This window comes from Trifolium pratense, linkage group LG4 (genome assembly GCF_020283565.1).
Source record: "Trifolium pratense cultivar HEN17-A07 linkage group LG4, ARS_RC_1.1, whole genome shotgun sequence".
NCBI classification, from domain to species: Eukaryota; Viridiplantae; Streptophyta; class Magnoliopsida; order Fabales; family Fabaceae; genus Trifolium; species Trifolium pratense.
In genome coordinates this window covers 3517482-3534899 of record NC_060062.1, presented here as the reverse complement: position 1 = coordinate 3534899, position 17418 = coordinate 3517482, and the positions used below count along the sequence as shown (strand labels likewise).

Here is a 17418-nt window from a genome sequence, read left to right as displayed (position 1 = left end):
AATTGAGGATAATTTTGTAAATATAATAAAAATATAAACAAGTTACCTCCCCCTTCCCCTCCAAATCCCCCCAATTTAGAGGAGCAAAAATTGACTCATGGGGGGATTTTGCTCCCCTCCTCACCCCACCTAAAAATTGAACCAAACACAAATACTTAAAATTATTACCTCTCATCCATTTACCTCGAACCAAACAGATCCTTAGTGAAAAAAATGTTAATGTTGAGAGGGTGGCATATAAATTTTAATGTTTTTTTTGTTAGTTAATAGTTAGACTCATGCATCTTAAATATAGATAAATAAGAAATTCGAAGTACAAACACCGGCCCCTCCATAAAATGTCTATGTAGCTAGCAACTTAGTTGGAATAACAATTTAAAAATAAGTTTGGCAATGGATAACTTAGTCATGTGTGTTCTATCATGTAATGTTCTATCCAGTCCTTTCTTATTGCAGATGAAAATGCAGTCTAAACTAACATCATTATTGTTATTACTCTCCACTTTGGCTGTTGATAGAATGTAGAAAACAATATACTTAGAATGAACTGTTTTTTTTTTTTTTGACAAAAATATATAAATTGAACTTGAAGAAAACAACATATATTGTATTTATGTTCATATAGGAGATACATAATTACACAGCACCAGATTTTAGTGCACAATGACCTTCTACATAAGATTTCTCCAGAGGAGAATAAACAACCACACTTTGGAATTGAAAAAAAGAGAGAAGAAAAGGCTAAAAATAGTTCTTTCCTATATTCTGTTTTCTAAATAAAGATTAAAGAGAGATTACTATGTTTTAAACACATGCAGACGTTGTTTAGTATCGTCGTCGTCATCATGGTTCCAGCTTCAAGGAAACAACTCTTGATTGTCTGTTGGATTTTGCAACCTTTAAGAACACAGTAGATAGGCATGCTGGTGCCCACCAAGGCCGTCGCACCTTTTGCTCCCCTTTCAAACAAGCCACTACAGACGTCAACAACGGCACACATAAGTTAGAGGCAGGTAGATAAAATAAAACAGAATAGTGTCTAACTATCTTTGTGCACAAAAAGTCTAAATACAACAATACAAAAGCATATGTATGTTTCATGTTTGTCTCCTTATCCATTAAACATGTCACATGTTCAAGGAGACGACGTTTTGACAATTGAGTATTTGAATCAACAAACTTTACGAGAAAATGTAATTTGCATTTAGAATATGATACATTGCCTAACAATGTTAAGAATTTATGTGGTAATAAGAAGATAACCTCTTTATGAAAGATGCATGATATCATCAATCTTTTAACTAATCCATAAACTTTTGAAATAATGGATTGGAATCTTTAATATGTTCTATAGCATAAACATATACTTCAATCTCTCATCTAGTATATTCATGTTATATTAGATTACTCATATTCTATGAGTACAAAACAGATATGGGGATACAGGATCATTCTTAAAAACTAAATACGATACACCATACACGGCCTAGGTACATCAACACAAATTTCTAATGTACATACTTCTTCGCATAAATGCATAATATTTGTAAGAAGAGATTGATGTTTTTTTAATTAATATATATAACTACATATGCAGATGATGATCACAACTTACAGAAAGATACATGTGCTCATAACATAAAAGCAAAGACATCGTATCTCTCTTTTATTCGTATCAAAAACATGTTTTTTTTCCATTGTAAATGTCACAAATGTATTTATTTCCCAACTAATATCAAAGTGTCACAAAACAAGTATTAGTTGCATTTAAAACAAGTCTTGACTCTTTTCAATTGTTTACTATTCAATTGTATCATTTTCGCCCACCATTCTCATCATCCAAAAAAGGCTTTGCTTCCAAGTCAAATTCACTAGGAGACAATACTTCCAATTAAAGATGTGGTCACCACCACCGTCAAATTAATAAAGGAGCGCTTTTAAAAACAAAATGAATAAAGGAGGATACACACTCAAATTCCACTCACAAGTCACAACATGATGAAGAACAAAGTTGTATAAAAAAAGCTTTGAGACAACTTTTTGGAGTTGTAAACCAATGTATCAAAGTGGTATCCCAAACATATCAATCAATATTTTCTTTTAAAAAGATTAAATGCATTAGAGGATATGTATATAGGAGTATCATATGCATATTGATATTGGTTATGGCATGAAACCGAAACGCTAACAATTTTGGAGTATATTGGCTTCATACATGGTATGAAATGAAACAGATTATCATAACAATGATGTCTAAACCTTACCTAATTCGGTGAAGAGCACAAAACAGATTGGTAAAAAAATCGAATGAGTTTATGTTTTTGTCTTTTTACTGTTCAAGGGAAAGAGGTAAACCTTTAATCCGTCTCAATTCCTTGCACAATGTGATGAAGTCTCCCCACTTCATGTGACAACGTCTAATGAAACGAAGGATTTGTTCAGTAGTGAACATAGACATCCCTTCCAAGTATTCTCCATTAACACCGTTTTCCTTAAAAATTTGCCGATAGCTACCAAGATTTATTGTCTCCAACCACATGCCAACATCCTGATAAAACAGTCAAAAGGTGAACAAAATGAGGTTTTGTAAGTTAATACGCTCGGTAGTCTCAAAAGACAATATCATCCACAAAAGATTAGGTCTTCATCAACACATCTCATATAAATATGCGCCATTTTTTTTTATGAATGTTATTTTATGCACAATTCATAGCACCGACAGTAACACAAATGAATTAAAAAGAAAGACATAGTAGAGCATTCCCAAGAATACAACGTTATATCAGTCATTAAGAACATAGCATCAATTACATTGTAGTAGAATCTAGACATATGAAACACTCCCGGGTAGGAAAGTGCTTAAACATTTAAAGTTACATATGCAGAACCCTACTGCTATCTTGAGATCTTGACACACAATGCAGAACCAAAAAAGAATAACAAGACGATAAATATTTATCTATAATAATACATAGCATCTCTCTTGTTTATATTCCAGATTGATATACCAACATGGTGTTGGGACTTGGGAGATTTGACAACATGACTCTCATCTAGGAAAAGAACCCGAGTTTGATTCTTAGAGTTGTCCATTTAGGAGGTAGTCAAGCCCAGGTAAAAAAAAAACTACATGTCTCGCTACTGACTCAAGGATTACTCTCATAGCAAGCCTTAGGGCCTAAGCTATAGAGATACCTTAGGGCGCCTATTGAGGGTCAAAGATCCTAATTACAGCGAGTTAGAAAGAACCAAAAAAAACATTCCAGATCGATATGGCTCTAGTAACCTACTCAACTGAGCAGTGACAAAGATAAATCATAAATAAACATATCAATATTGTCATATCCCCGATAAAGAAGATGGCTAAGGGCATAACCAAGACCGATAATAAACAGACCTCTAGTTTCACATTCTATATTACAAGACATGAGTGCAAATATCTCAGAAATATCTGCAGCACATGCTATATGCTGCAGAGAAAGATATGACTGTACATTGCGGGACTAAAAAGCTATTTAATCATTATTTTGTTAGAGAAAATAATGTTAACCTCATTATTTAAATGAGAGTTTAAACTTTGAGTGTCAAATTGAAGAAGGTTGTCTGCCATTAATTAGAAATTTAATTTAAAACTAGATAACTTGTGCTCACAAACATAACCAATAGTTTAATAAAGATGATGAGATTCACAAGCAAGTTCAATAGTGCATGAATAATAAGAATGATTAGCAATTATTTCCCTTAACGGAGAAGGACTTGAACATCATCCACCAAGATTTTTTATCTCAGGTTTAACCAGTTAATATAAGCTTTGCATCTTGTGAAATATAAGAACCAAAACTTTCTACTTCAAAGTTGTTATAATTTAAAGAAGTATGCAAACGGAAACATAAATACACAAACATTATGGCCCTGTTCGGAATTTGGATAAACAACTTAATTTACAGATTATAGCATAAGCGCTTAACATGATAAGTGTGAATGTTATGTATAAGCTATTTCTATAACAACATATACAATCAAGTTAAATTGTTTTCTTATAAGCAATAAGTTGTTTTCATAAGCTATGTCGGATAGCTTATGAAAATAAGCTGAAAACAACTTATGAACATGTCACAAGTTGTTTTCATAATTTGTTTCAAACTGTCTCAGAAGTGCTTATGTCAGTAGATAAACTCAAATAACTCAATCCAAACACGGTAGATATCAAATTCAAATCAATTAACTAATAATTAATGAAAGAAAGAAACAATCATACTCATACTCATACACAACCAGAAACATAATAACTCAGATTACTAATTTACCATACAGCAAGATCTGATTAACTAAAAGGGTATCATAAATCATGGTTTTTTTTCCTTCACAAAATAACAATAATTAAAAAGTATAAATCAATTGAGTAAATGAATAATTAATCAACCTCAACAGTCCAGATGAAGAAATCAAGTGGCTCTGGTGACTGTCCTTTGTTCATTTCACAAATCAAACTTCCCCAAATTCACCTGAACATAGACAAAAAACATCATTAACTAAACCACTGTAAAAAAAAAATCATTAAAAAAACCAAAATGAAAAAAAAAAGATTTTTTTTCTCGAGAAAATTCATAACAGACTTTTCCCAGTTAAGAAAATGATAAAGGGTCAAATTTACAAGAAGAAAATTAGACATCTAACTAAGACTGCAAGATCTCAATTTTTGGAAAAAATATAAAAAAAAATTAAAGAAAAATCAAATAAAAATAAATTAATAAAAAAATAAGCTTACCAATTTTGTGTAGGTAAAAATAGAGGTAAAAATTATAAAAATAAGAAGTAGAAGGAAAAATTCCACATTTGAGATGAAAGAGAAGAAGAGAAGAGAGACAGAAGAGAGGAAAGTGATGAGAGTTGTTTGTTTAGAGAGATAGAAACTTTTTCAGAATTGCATGTTTCATGTTTAACATGCCACGCGACTTAATTGCGTTATAAAGACACGCGCCACTCATTACTCATCACATCCACATGACACATTAGCTCATTCATTCATCCCCCTTTCTCTTTGTAAGCATGTCGTAGTTTCTTAGTCACTCTTGTTGTTAGTTTGAACATCAAAATTATGATTATATTTATTACCAAGATAAACTTCATTCAAATTGGATTTTCAAGTCTATTGTGCAACTTTGTACATGGAATATTTTGGACAGTCCTCTTAACTATTTGAATTTTGATATTTGATAGTTGTGTAGTTTAATTGATTTGAGTTAAAAGTGTTAAGGAGTGAAATGATCGGAATTCAAGTTTTGATGAAGAAGAAAAATATTAACACTTTACCAAAAAAAATAAAAATATTAACATTCATAATTAATGAACATCATATTGTTCTTGACGGTCTTATCATTTTATCTCAAACATATCACTATATAAGAAGTTTTTTTCCTTCAAAAGCAACGTAAGCGTTATTCTCATTTATCCCTGAGTCATCTTAATGTTAGTGTTTGTAGACACTATTCCTTCAAATACTTCAAATCGTCATTCTCATACCGTACAAATAATGAAAACGTACCTTGCATTTGTCTTTTTAATTTATTTTTTTGAACTTGGAACTATAATCGGGTTAGACAAATTACTAAGTTACCTTTATAGAATATTATTTATTTAGAATGAAAACCTAATAATTAATTTTTTTTCTTCAAATCACCCTTATATAGACCAAATTCTATGAACGAGTCACTTGAAAAGAGAACTACAAGAAGTCTACTCAGTCCCAGTACTCCTTATCGATAAGTAAGGTAGGAGCAGCTTGCTCCTATTTACTAAAATTGTTTTCTTTTCTTTTTCCCAACACTCATTTTATGTATAATTGTTGATAGAGTTTTACAATAATGTCCCTCTATAGTATAGTTTCTTCTCTATGATATTATTCCTCTTCTCATATTTACTATTCCTTATATCCTTTACTTGCCGAGCTGGCCCCCTTACCGATCTCATACTAAACGAAATTACTTTAACTTTCCATAACAAAAAAAAAACTCAACCTATTCTTCCTGACTGGGTGGGTTTGGTTGGTTTGAACATAGGATAGGCGAGGCTCAAACATGATTTTAAGATCCTAGCTCCGCCATACGTTCAATACATAATCTGGAAAGCAGCAGGGATGACAAAAAGAGGGCGCTTTCATGTGTTGATACAATCGTACGATTCAACCAATGAATCAACAGTCCAACTAGTGACCCAATAATCAAATTCCCTAATCGAGTTATGAAAAAGTTATTTTTAAAAATACAAGTGACAATCTCGTAAATAAAACTTAGTTGATAGCTGCCAAAGACATTGATTTGCATAGGCCTTAGTTTGAACTTTGAATTTCTCATTTTTTTACACTCAAATTATGTGAGTCTATCAACTAAACTTCGTGCAAATAAAAAAAAACCATCGACAATACACAATAACGATCATATCGTGTGGCAAATAGCAATTCCCATCCAAATCAAATAACGACAATGATACTTAGGCCCACATTTCTTTTAGGCCCTAAAAAACACGAGAAATTCGGTTTCTAGAACCCGATTTTTTTTAGTGTAAAACTTACGCTAAAAAACCTTCGGTAAATAGAAATCGAATTTTTTCGCGTGTTTTAACGACCTAAAGGAAACGTTGGGCCATCCTAGCCCAGCCCATTTAGCAGTCCACTCTAAATGCATTTTCCTTTACCACCCACACAGTCTCTATTCTATCAGCGAACAACAAGAGTGAAGTGAAGAAGGTAAATGTCACTCATCTATCATATTTCGAATTTCGAATCCTTATTCTTATTATTATTATTATGAAATGAATTTTTTTTGATTTATTCATAATTGATTCATACCATTGATATACATATTAATTAATTTTCTGTTGTAACGTTAATGTTTGCAGATCAGAATACTATAGAATAGAAAAAAAAAATAGAGTTGTAAGAAATTAGGGTTTGAGTAGAGAAATGTTTGGAACAGCGATTAGAAATGTAGCTAAGAAACTGAAACCTAAAATGGGAGCTGTTACGCTGAAAACACCGCCGGAACAAAGACAAACAATAACAAGGACTCTCTTTGATATTGTTAAGGAACATGGTCCAATTACTGTTTCTAATACCTGGGAACGTGTTAAGGTAACAATCAATTAATTTAATTGTTGGTGTGTTATGTTTTGATGAATGGAAAATATTATGCACACATGCTGTTTGTTAATTTTCCTGTGTCTATTTTTCAACTCTACTTTGATGCAACTATTTTAGTTAATTTTGTTTGTAGTAATAGATGTAGTAAATTTGTTTTATTTTTGAATCATACGCGGTGTTGTCAAATAGATTCGATAGTACTAGGATGGGTGACCTCTAGGAAGTCTTTGTTGCACCTACTCTGGATTACCAGGGCCTCGCCTCATTCACCTGAGAACTAGAGGGTTAGTACCAAAAAAACAAGGGTAGTGGGTGGGAGGGGAGTCATTAAAGAAGAGGCGAAGGTAGCAGAGGTGAGGAGAGCGGGAGGAGGTAGGTGGGGATGGGAGTTAAGATGGAGACGAGACCTTTTTGAGTGAGAGGGGGAAATGCTATATATGGTTAACTTCAATGGTGGGAATAGAGTTTGCTTAGCGTGGGGCGAGGAGGAGGATTCCAAATGTTAGTATATTGTTAAGTCAGCTTACAACGTGTTTTTTAGTCATAGTGATGCATTCGGGAAGAGGAGATTCTATGGAAGAAATTATGGAATAAGAGGATGCTGTTGAAATTATTGGTGTTTGCTTGGCAAGTATTTCATAAGAGGATGCCATCAAAAGACAATCTTGGCAGGAGAGGAATTATCAGTGGTAATTTACTGGAGTGCATAGGAGGTTGTGGAGGGATCGAGACAATTAATTACCACTACACACTCAAATTGGGTTACGTTTGCTACACAAAGTTGGTTCTGTGGTAGTTCTCTTTTGGGGAGGAGCTGTTTTGGTTGGTTAAGGTCTGAGGTTGGGAGGAAGTCTTATTTGGGCACAAACACAAATAGAAAATATTTAGGCACACTCACATAAATAAGTAAAATTAATAGAAAAATAATTTAGTCACATCATTTTATTTATTTCTCTTTATTTTTTTTCATTATTGTGTGTGTGCCTAACACCTCTAATTTATGGTTGTGCCTAAGTAAGTATTTCCCCTGAGGTTGGTCATAGCAATTGAAAGGTGCTTTATATTTTGCACTGGCAAGTGCTATTCTCTCCATCTGGGACTGGAATGGTGTATTATATTAACTGCTGTGCTCGTTGATTCCTTGTTTGGGCTTGGCAATGTTGGCATCAATCGTGTTGGGTTAGGTGAATGTTTTTGGCTGTCGTGCTAATGTAACGTAGTGTAGAGAAGATGCTGTTATTAGTTTGTAGCATTGGGGGTGCTTGGGTGGTTGAGAAATTTGTATGAATTCTGTATATGCACTGTTGCAGCTCTGAAGTACATATTATCCTTGGGGTGTTGGTTTTAATATAATTTATTTTTATTTTTTTATAAAAAAGATGCAATAGTGGCACTATAGCATGGTAAAATTATAATCACTATAGTTCCCAGATACACTAGTACAAAGTGTTGTGAAATAGGAGTTGTAGCGGCGATATAGTACTATAGAGTAGCGGAATTTTAAAATTTGAAATTTCCTGCGATTGGTAGCACTGCACATGAAATATCTATTGTGTTAGCGGGGAAAACTAAATCTTTCCACATTTTATGCTATGAAGAGGATTAGTGTGTTGGATTTTTGAATAAAATGCATGCACAAACTACATTGGAAGCAATAGGACACAATAATTTGCATGAATCGGGATCTCTTGCCCTATGTTGAATACGATATTCCAACAATTTATTAACTATGTTAGACAAGATTACAATTTTTGTAGCAACTTGAAAACTTGTTTATCACCTTGTAAACTTGAGTAATCTACCTCAAGGGTTTCAAGGAATAATTTGAATTGCTTCTCGAAAAAATGAATAATCAGACTGATTAGTATTTTCTCTCTATCAATATGCACACAATTTTGTTTACTTGTGATGGAAACCTTATGAATGTTACAGATTTGTGCATCTGTTGGATTTCTATCGACTGATTGAGTTATCATCACCTTCAATGTTTTTCCAGGAAGTTGGATTGAAAGATTTGACAAGCAAGAATCACATGAAAGTAGTTTTGAGATGGATGAGGGAGAGACAGAAGCTTCGTCTTGTTTGCAACCATGTAGGAGCTCATAAACAATTCCTCTATACCACTTGGTTTACCAAACCAGGTACTACTGCTCAAGCTACAACTACAACGACAACAACAATGGGAAACATTCCTCCAAAGAAAAAGCCAGTACGATCTTGAAAATTTTATCATCAATAGCCAAGACTCGAGAGGATGGGAAGAATAATGGAAGACTATAGTATAATTTTAGTGTCACTAATGAGGAATTTGAATATTGGTTCATATGGTTGGTTCAGTTAAATTTGATCTTCCTGATTGTGTTGCATCTGTTCCTATGTTCTTCATTAATGCAAAACTAGTTGATTACTACTATAGCACTATGTATTGGTGCTTTGGCCAATTGTTTTTTCTTATTGTTAGCATTAGGTATTGGCTTATTCTCTCTGCCTAGTTATTTGAAAAGTAGGAATGGCATGTTTGGAAGCTTCAGTTTTAAATTGGTTCAAATATTTTCACCAGGACTCAACACATGTTTCAAATATTAGGCAGGTTTAGGTAATTATGACCTTCCAAAACAAAATTTGTAAACAAATAGGTATTGACTTGTTATTGATCTTCAAATGATAATTAGTAGTCAATTTTTTTTTTTTTAACTACAATGCGTATCAGCTGAATTGTTTCCATATGTAAATATTAATATTCAACAAGAATTATAAATCAAATATATATTGCAAACTTTTTTGCATGTTTAAAATATAATATATAACTAAATATATCAGATACAAATAAGATAGCATCCATAAGTGTCATGTGGTTATGAGCTTCATCGTTAATATATTTTGCAAACTTTTTTATTGTGTCAAGAAATTTCATCGTTAATGTTCATCAATTCGAGTTTCAAATAGATAAATCTTGTTGTCTCATATTTCGTCGCAATTGTTGAGGGATTTTGTTCTGTCACTGATTTTTTGTAACTAAATATTGTGTATTTAGTACTAGTAGTGACTCGTATGAATCTTTTCAAATCCAACCCGTGAAATTACTAATCACATCACATAAACTACAATACTACCAAACAGTTTTATTATTCTTTTATTTTATACTCTTATTTGTTGGCACGAAACAATTATACAAAATGACATGTTCAAAACTAGAGTTATTTAACTTAAAAGGAAAATGCAACTTAACGGTAGATTAAAACACACTAAAGAAAAATGCAAGTAAATGACATGGTTTTATTTTTTCTGGCAAGACTGAGACATATTCATTCAATTGATGCTTGATAGAATGCAAATCCTTACAAACAGTAGCAGCTGCTGGTTCTGGGACATATCCCACCTAAGAACTTGAACCAAATTTCTTTGCTAACCCCACTAAGCTATGGTCAGATACATTTTAGCATCTTCTAATAAAAGCTACACTACAATTAGAAAGCATAGATAAAATATCAGAACAGTTTATGTTATCAATGTCAGCTATGCTAATATTGCCTTTAGAGTCGGATTCAATGGCTAACAGATGAGGCAACCTCTGAGATTGGCATTTGGCAGAATTAAATTCTGTAGTGAATCACAATTTCTGCTTCTTCCATTTGTAAGCAGCTTCCAATATCTTGAGATTGGTGGTTTGAGTTTCTTCAGGGAATAGATAGTCGATAAATTCTTCAATTCTAGAAGAACCGTCTTCTTCAGTGCTAACTTGCCGTCTCTTCTTGAGCTTCTTGGGCAGCTTAGACTGGACCAAGCTAACATCACCTAGTTCCCCAGATGAAACCTCCAAATCGATCCATTTATCCAGTAGCATTGCCCTTTCTTCTTTTAAATCTGGAGCTGATGATCTGAAGTAGTTTAGAGCTTCCTCAAACACCCTTCTAGCGCGCTGAATGCATTGCTTCTTTTGTTCTTGTTCTGATAAATCTAAACACCTCTTATCAGTGGCTGTTGCTTCAAAATCTGCATAACTTATCCATACCTTCAGGTGCTTTGTTCGATCAAGAAGCCTTTCATAAAGCCCCCGCGCTCTCTCGAATTCAAACTCGGAAATTTCAAAATCAATGTACGTCTTCCACAACAACTCAGGCATGTCCAATGCCGGTTGACCAATTGCAAGATCAAATATTGCTCGAGCCCGATCCGTCTCCGATAGAGATCTCTCCAGTTCTGCATATTTGCTCCAGGCATAGCAATTTTCAGGTGACCACTGCAGATACTTTTCGTACAGTTTTCTGCATCGATCTATATTGCTAAGCTGCAGTTCCATCTCTATATACTTCTTAAATATCTGTTGTCAAAGAGGAAAGGTATATGTTAAGTTAACCGTTCAGCAATGAAAAGAAGCTATATAATATTTTCATCTAGACAGATACCAATATATTACCTTGCTTTTAGGAGCCTTTCCAATCGCATTTCCTAATATTTGACGAGCACCCTTGAGATTCAACTGACGTATTTCAAATTGGGCTGCCAGAAGCCATACTTTTGCAAACGAGAACTTGTGGTGAGGTATCTGGTTGAGACATTCCCTAAATAAATGAAAGTCAAAGTGTCAATACAATACTGCAATGATAAATTTGTTAATTTTTTTGAGATAATTTAGTAAAGGATTGCGATAGAGCTGAACCAAAAAAGATAAAAACAATAAGTCAAAGGACAAAGATAACAAATCAGAATCAAATGAATTATCCAAATCAAATGTGACAGAAGAACCAAAAGGAAATAAATAGTACATAAACATATCTCAATCTATATAATATACACCAGAAACTCACAAATAGCAACACTTTACAAATATCAAACAAACACAAGTCCTAAAAGAGGTATTAAAGGAACAAAGGAAAAACAGAGGTTGTGACTTTGATTTCTCCAACACACCTCACCACAACTAAGGAAAAGAAGCCTAAATTTTGCCATTTTGATAATCCAAAATTATTTAAGCTAGTGTCACATGAATAGGTTCAATATTAAGGTTTCAGCTTTCATGAATAGCAAAGTACAAAAATAACAAAAGTAGTAAGATACAAACAAAAACCAGTAAGCAAAAGGAGTCAGGTGGAAGCCTTTGAAAATCAATATGACAAAAATTGAGAAAAATATTAAGAATTCCCTTCATTGGTATAAGAAGCTTGCGGTTACTTTTAACTTAAAAAATATGATTATTATACTAGCAAGGTTTTCTTTTTTGATGACTTATCCAACTAAAGGTTAACCGCAAATATCTCACATAACAAATCTACACATGATTCAGGAAAAGCATGAACCCAAAGTACTATCATAATGATGAATGAAACAGATTTAAACACAATACATGGAATTTCATAAACGGACGCTTACCTGTAAACGACTCTTGTTCGCTCCATATCTCCGGCATCAAGCTCTTCATAGAGTGCATAATTAATCCTAAGTTACACACAAACCAATAATAAACACGGTAAGAAAATGCAAAATCATTAAATAAATAATCGACAAAATAAGAAAACAGAACTCAAACAAATCAACATACCATAAATAAATATATCGCTGCCAGTATCGCTTCTCCTCAGCTGGAGGCACATTAGCTATCGCCCTCTCGTAAACATCCCTAGTTCTTTCTTTGTTCCCCGCGCTTTCTTCTAATCCAATATAATCAAACCAAGCATCATAATTCAAAGGATTTTTTCGCACTTCCTCTTCGTACTGGAACCTTCTTTTCCCGATGAGGGCATCCTCAATCCCTTCCTTATCACCATACTGTTTCTCAAATGCCACAAACTTGCTAAATAGTTCTTCCGCCTTTCCCTTTGGTATACGATCAAGCGCAAATTTGTATATACATCTAGCACGCTCTACCTCCTTGCATCTTTCCTCAAAAGCAGCAAAAGCCACAAAAAGCTTCTCAGCTTCCTCCTCATCCTCTGCAACCTTCTCAACCCCTCTTTCATACACATTCCTTGCCTTAACAACCTCGCCATTCTTCACCTCAAAATTAGCATAACGAATCCAAGCATCAACGCTTGGATGGCACATAACAAACCTCTCGAATATCATTCTGGCCCGTTCGATTTCATTGTACCTAAGTTCAAATTTAATGTAACACAACCATCCATACTGAATTGGCATCCATTTCATCCACCTCTCAAAAACCTCTCTAGCACCAGCAACATTACCTAACATCTCCTCCATATGAACATACTTAAACCACAACTGATCAACTCGCGGCAAGAGAGTAACAGCACGGTCCCAAACATTCCTAGCATGATCTATAAACTTATTCTTCATCTCAAACTCAGCATATCTTAACCATAATGTATGATTTCTATAATTAATTTCTTTTAAGGCATTTTCTCAAACAGATCGTGCGCGTTCAAAATCTTGTTGCGAATCTTCCCACTCAGCATATTTAACCCAAACACTTACATTCCATCGATTTCGCCGGATTAAATCCTCAAAATGTTTCCGTTTTCGGAGACGATACTCATTGAGTTCAATTTGATCATTGATTTTCTGATTTGGAGGACGGATAACAGAGTCTTGATGAACCCTAGCTTCGCGAAGAAGCTGTTCTGCGGTGATTTGGATCGGAGCTGGTGTTTTGTTCTTAACATGAATTTGTCGAGGTAGCTTCACATCAGTGTCTTTTGGAGTGAGATAACGCAACGCAGGAGATGAAGTCATTGGTGATGTAGATCGCGGCGGAATAATCTCCGGTGCGGCGGCAAATCGGAGTGGAATTGTATTTGGAAGAAAACTGCGCGAATTGGGAGACTGAAAGTAGAAAGTAGAAGTTAGAAGAAAGGGTGTTGTGAGTTGTGACCACAACACAACACAACTTGTGAGTATTTATATCATTATATGACGGTTTAAAAAAAGATTATTTTTTGATCAAATCTTTCTTAAAAAAAAGATTGACACAATCTTGTTGAACATTACTCCCTCCGTCTCAAAATATAAGTAAATATGGGTCAAAAAAACTTGATGTATTTGGTTAAAGATTTGGACCAAATACATTTATTTTTGTTGACCTACTTTTGCTTATATTTTGGGACGGAGTAGTATTTTTTTATCAAATCTTTCTTAAATTAATTAAACTGGTTTTTATATCTTAGCCCAATATCCTAACTCCCTAAAAATAGCCGATACGTATTGGCTATTTTTTTTAGTCATCAAATCTTTTGCGAAAAAAAATGTTTTATTTGAGTAGAAACAAAATCTTTTTCATCAAATCTTAAACCGGTTTTTAAATTTTTTTTTCATCAAATCTTTTGCGAAAAAAATGTTTTTTTTTATTTTTTTATTTTTTTTATTTGAGTAGAAACAAATAAATAGTTTGGATTTTCACATAATTAAGTATTTTAGGTTTTTCTTTTTTGTCAAAAAAATAAAGTATTTTAGTTTTTTTATTTTTTTTATTTCATCGTCTTAGTGCGGCGTTTTTTTTCCGTTGTTCCAGCAGCCCCCTTCCGATCGTAGTTGCGGGGATCGAACTGTGGTCCTCCCTATCAAGTTCATATTGAAAGATCAAACTAATGATTTGGACGTCAATGTTTGCATATCCGAAAATATGAATATTTCGGTCATTTTGATTTTATCATATTATTCGTAGGTATTTTGTCGTTGTATGCTATTAATGTTGGATGAGTTGAATTTGTATTTGCATATTCTATCAATTATTGGAAGTGAATGAGTATCTTTAATCAATCTCACATAACTCCACCCTCTGGAAAGAAATTTCGAGAGCCCCAATCCGAAATAGAGTTAGAAATTTCATGTGCAGATTAGCTAAGAATATCCTTCCAACTAGAGATAATCCGTCAAAAAAAGGAATTCTTTTGGAAAATATTTGCCCTCTATGTCAAAGTGGAATGAGTCTTTATGCATTGTCAATTAGCAAGTTCTTCTCAGCTAGGCCATCACATTCCTCAAAATATGAATATAAATGCATGGTTGTTACAGGGACTGCAATGTAATGAGCACATGGCTATGAGAATTTTTGCACTACTCTTTGGAAATTTTGGAATGGTAGAAATCAATGTGTTTTTAAAAACAAGCCTCTCAACCCAATTGATATCGCTCAACAAGCCATGGATTTTGTTAATGAACTGGGTACATGCAGCAAAAAGATCAATATCCCTACACATCCTAACAATTTGGACTGCAACCTTGAACCTAGTGTAGCAGAAAATTGTCTATTTGTTGATGCTGGCTGTTTTGCAGGTGGTACCACTGGTTAGGGACTGGTCTGTCTCGACGGATCTGCTGCTGTCCGAGCTTCGGCATGCCTTTTCAACAACATTGAAGTTGAGCTGTTAGTGGCGGAAGCTTTGGGTGTCCGTTGGTGCCTACAATTTGCTATTAATCATAATATGAAGCGCATTTCCCTAGCCTCTGATGCAGCTTGTAGTTGTCAACAGTCTCAACATCAAGTGCTGCATAGCTGCTATTGATTCTATTATTTTAGATTGTAAAATGTTGATGAAACAATTTGAATTTGTATCTGTTTATTATGTTAGAAGGAGCTCTAATGTGTTGTAGTTCATAAGCTAGTAGGTTTATCTAGGAGTATTGGCTCCAAAACTTGGATGGAATCTCTCCCACATCAGCTTCAAGCTGATCTACCTCCTGTACCTTCCTTTGCTGCTAATTAATGAAATGTGTTTACCTTAAAAAAAAAAAAGAAGTTATGAGCTTAATCAGAGAGACAATTTTTTGTTACAAATTCCATCCTTAATGTTCATCAATTTGAGTTTCATGAGAGATAAATCTTTGTCTCTTATTTCGTTTGCGAGGAATTATGTTATGTCACCAATTTTTGTAACTAATCTTGTGTAGTAGTTAGTAGTGACTCATCCATTATATTAGATGAATATAAATTAATGTTATTTGCTTTCAAATTTCAATAAACATTGCCTTGTTTTTTTGTGTTCATATTTAGAATGTATGGTTCCTGATTCTTGGATGCAAAGTTGCACTCATAGCGTTGGTTCTTCTGTCGTCTTCTATGTACATCAATATTTCTACATTGAACTTCTAAGTCTTGGTTAAGATTTCCAATATGAGAGGCACAATAATCATTACTATCTTGACTTTTCTATCTTTATTATTTACATTTACTTATAGAAATTGTGGTCAAATGCAAGGATTCAATACAAGGAGAACTCATATCTAACACATGGTGACTAGCCTAAGACATGGCTGCCTTCGCAAGTGAGTAACTATATTCGCTTGTCGCCGAACGAACTTTACCTCAAAGTTGTTAATACGAGATAAACTAGCTCTTATTCTATCAGTGATATAACTAAACTCAGACACTCCCACTTGATTAGCATGAATACAATCAACCAAGATTTGTGAATCACTTTCAAATATGATCTTATCCCATCCATTTTGCACAACAAATGAAATTGCTTCAAGGAAAACCATTTGTTAGGAACCAAATTTTAGAGAAAATAGAAAAGAATTATTAATGATCAAAAAGAAAATATTACAGAGATTGAACAGGTAAGAAACACATGAACTGCATCCTCAACATGCTCATCACACAGAGGACAACACGGTGAACACTCAACATGTCGCTGTATTAACCTTTCTTGCGTCGGGATACAGTTTCTGCACACTCTCCATGCTAGATGGCAAGCCTTCGACGGGGCTTGAACATGCCACAGTGCTGACCAATTACCATGTACACAGCTGCTATCTCTCCTTAACAGTTCTTTCATAACCAGCTTGTAACCTGCACGCACAGTGTACATACCATTCTTGTCTCCATCGCAAATTAACTTATCATGATTAATCATGGGAAATAAGGGTACATCCATGATAGATTCAGCCATATCAGGAGAAAACAATGATTGTATCTTTGCAACATCCCATTTCTTCTCTCCTTCCACCAATAAGTTACTCACATATATGTTATAGGTTGATTGTTGTTGTGGTGAATGTATCCATTTCTTGAGCAACAAGTCAACTTCTCCAACTGTGCTTAGTCTTCTCCTTCACTCTTCGTTGTTTTGAGAATTACTGTGAAAGAAATCAAATGTATCTGAAGGAAGTCACAATAGAGCACGCAACAACAAACTTCGCCTGAATTGCATTTAATTGTATTGTGTTGTAATCCACTGTTTTTTCTTCATGATTGCAGTTTATCCTATAGCATACAGACTTTGCCTAAATCTCATATCCACAGGCTTTTTTCTGTAATCAAATGGTCTTAACTTTTAAGTTTAACCTTACATCAAAAGAACATATTTTTCCTTCCATATATCATA

General features: G+C 33.9%; 4 protein-coding genes across 4 annotated transcripts; 1 reads left to right on the top strand and 3 right to left on the bottom strand.

The window, feature by feature from the left end:
* Positions 1 to 586: 586 nt before the first annotated feature.
* LOC123924657 lies at positions 587 to 5006 on the bottom strand. Its single transcript, XM_045977611.1, has 4 exons — positions 4769 to 5006; positions 4424 to 4505; positions 2356 to 2548; positions 587 to 974 (listed from the first exon to the last, which is right to left on the bottom strand). Exons 2-4 carry the CDS (start codon positions 4475 to 4477, stop codon positions 844 to 846), a joined length of 378 nt encoding a protein of 125 aa, XP_045833567.1. The 5' UTR covers positions 4478 to 4505; positions 4769 to 5006; the 3' UTR covers positions 587 to 843.
* A 1651-nt stretch (positions 5007 to 6657) lies between these two features.
* Positions 6658 to 9905, top strand: LOC123921789. The gene is made up of 3 exons (XM_045974466.1): positions 6658 to 6745; positions 6898 to 7129; positions 9135 to 9905. Exons 2-3 carry the CDS (start codon positions 6962 to 6964, stop codon positions 9357 to 9359), a joined length of 393 nt encoding a protein of 130 aa, XP_045830422.1. The 5' UTR covers positions 6658 to 6745; positions 6898 to 6961; the 3' UTR covers positions 9360 to 9905.
* Positions 9906 to 10394: 489 nt separating this feature from the next.
* Positions 10395 to 13964, bottom strand: LOC123919499 (crooked neck-like protein 1). Its single transcript, XM_045971417.1, has 4 exons — positions 12678 to 13964; positions 12509 to 12574; positions 11556 to 11700; positions 10395 to 11459 (listed from the first exon to the last, which is right to left on the bottom strand). Exons 1-4 carry the CDS (start codon positions 13430 to 13432, stop codon positions 10749 to 10751), a joined length of 1677 nt encoding a protein of 558 aa, XP_045827373.1. The 5' UTR covers positions 13433 to 13964; the 3' UTR covers positions 10395 to 10748.
* LOC123919500 (crooked neck-like protein 1) lies at positions 13499 to 13828 on the bottom strand. The gene has a single exon (XM_045971418.1). It carries the CDS (start codon positions 13826 to 13828, stop codon positions 13499 to 13501), a length of 330 nt encoding a protein of 109 aa, XP_045827374.1.
* Positions 13965 to 17418: the final 3454 nt, after the last annotated feature.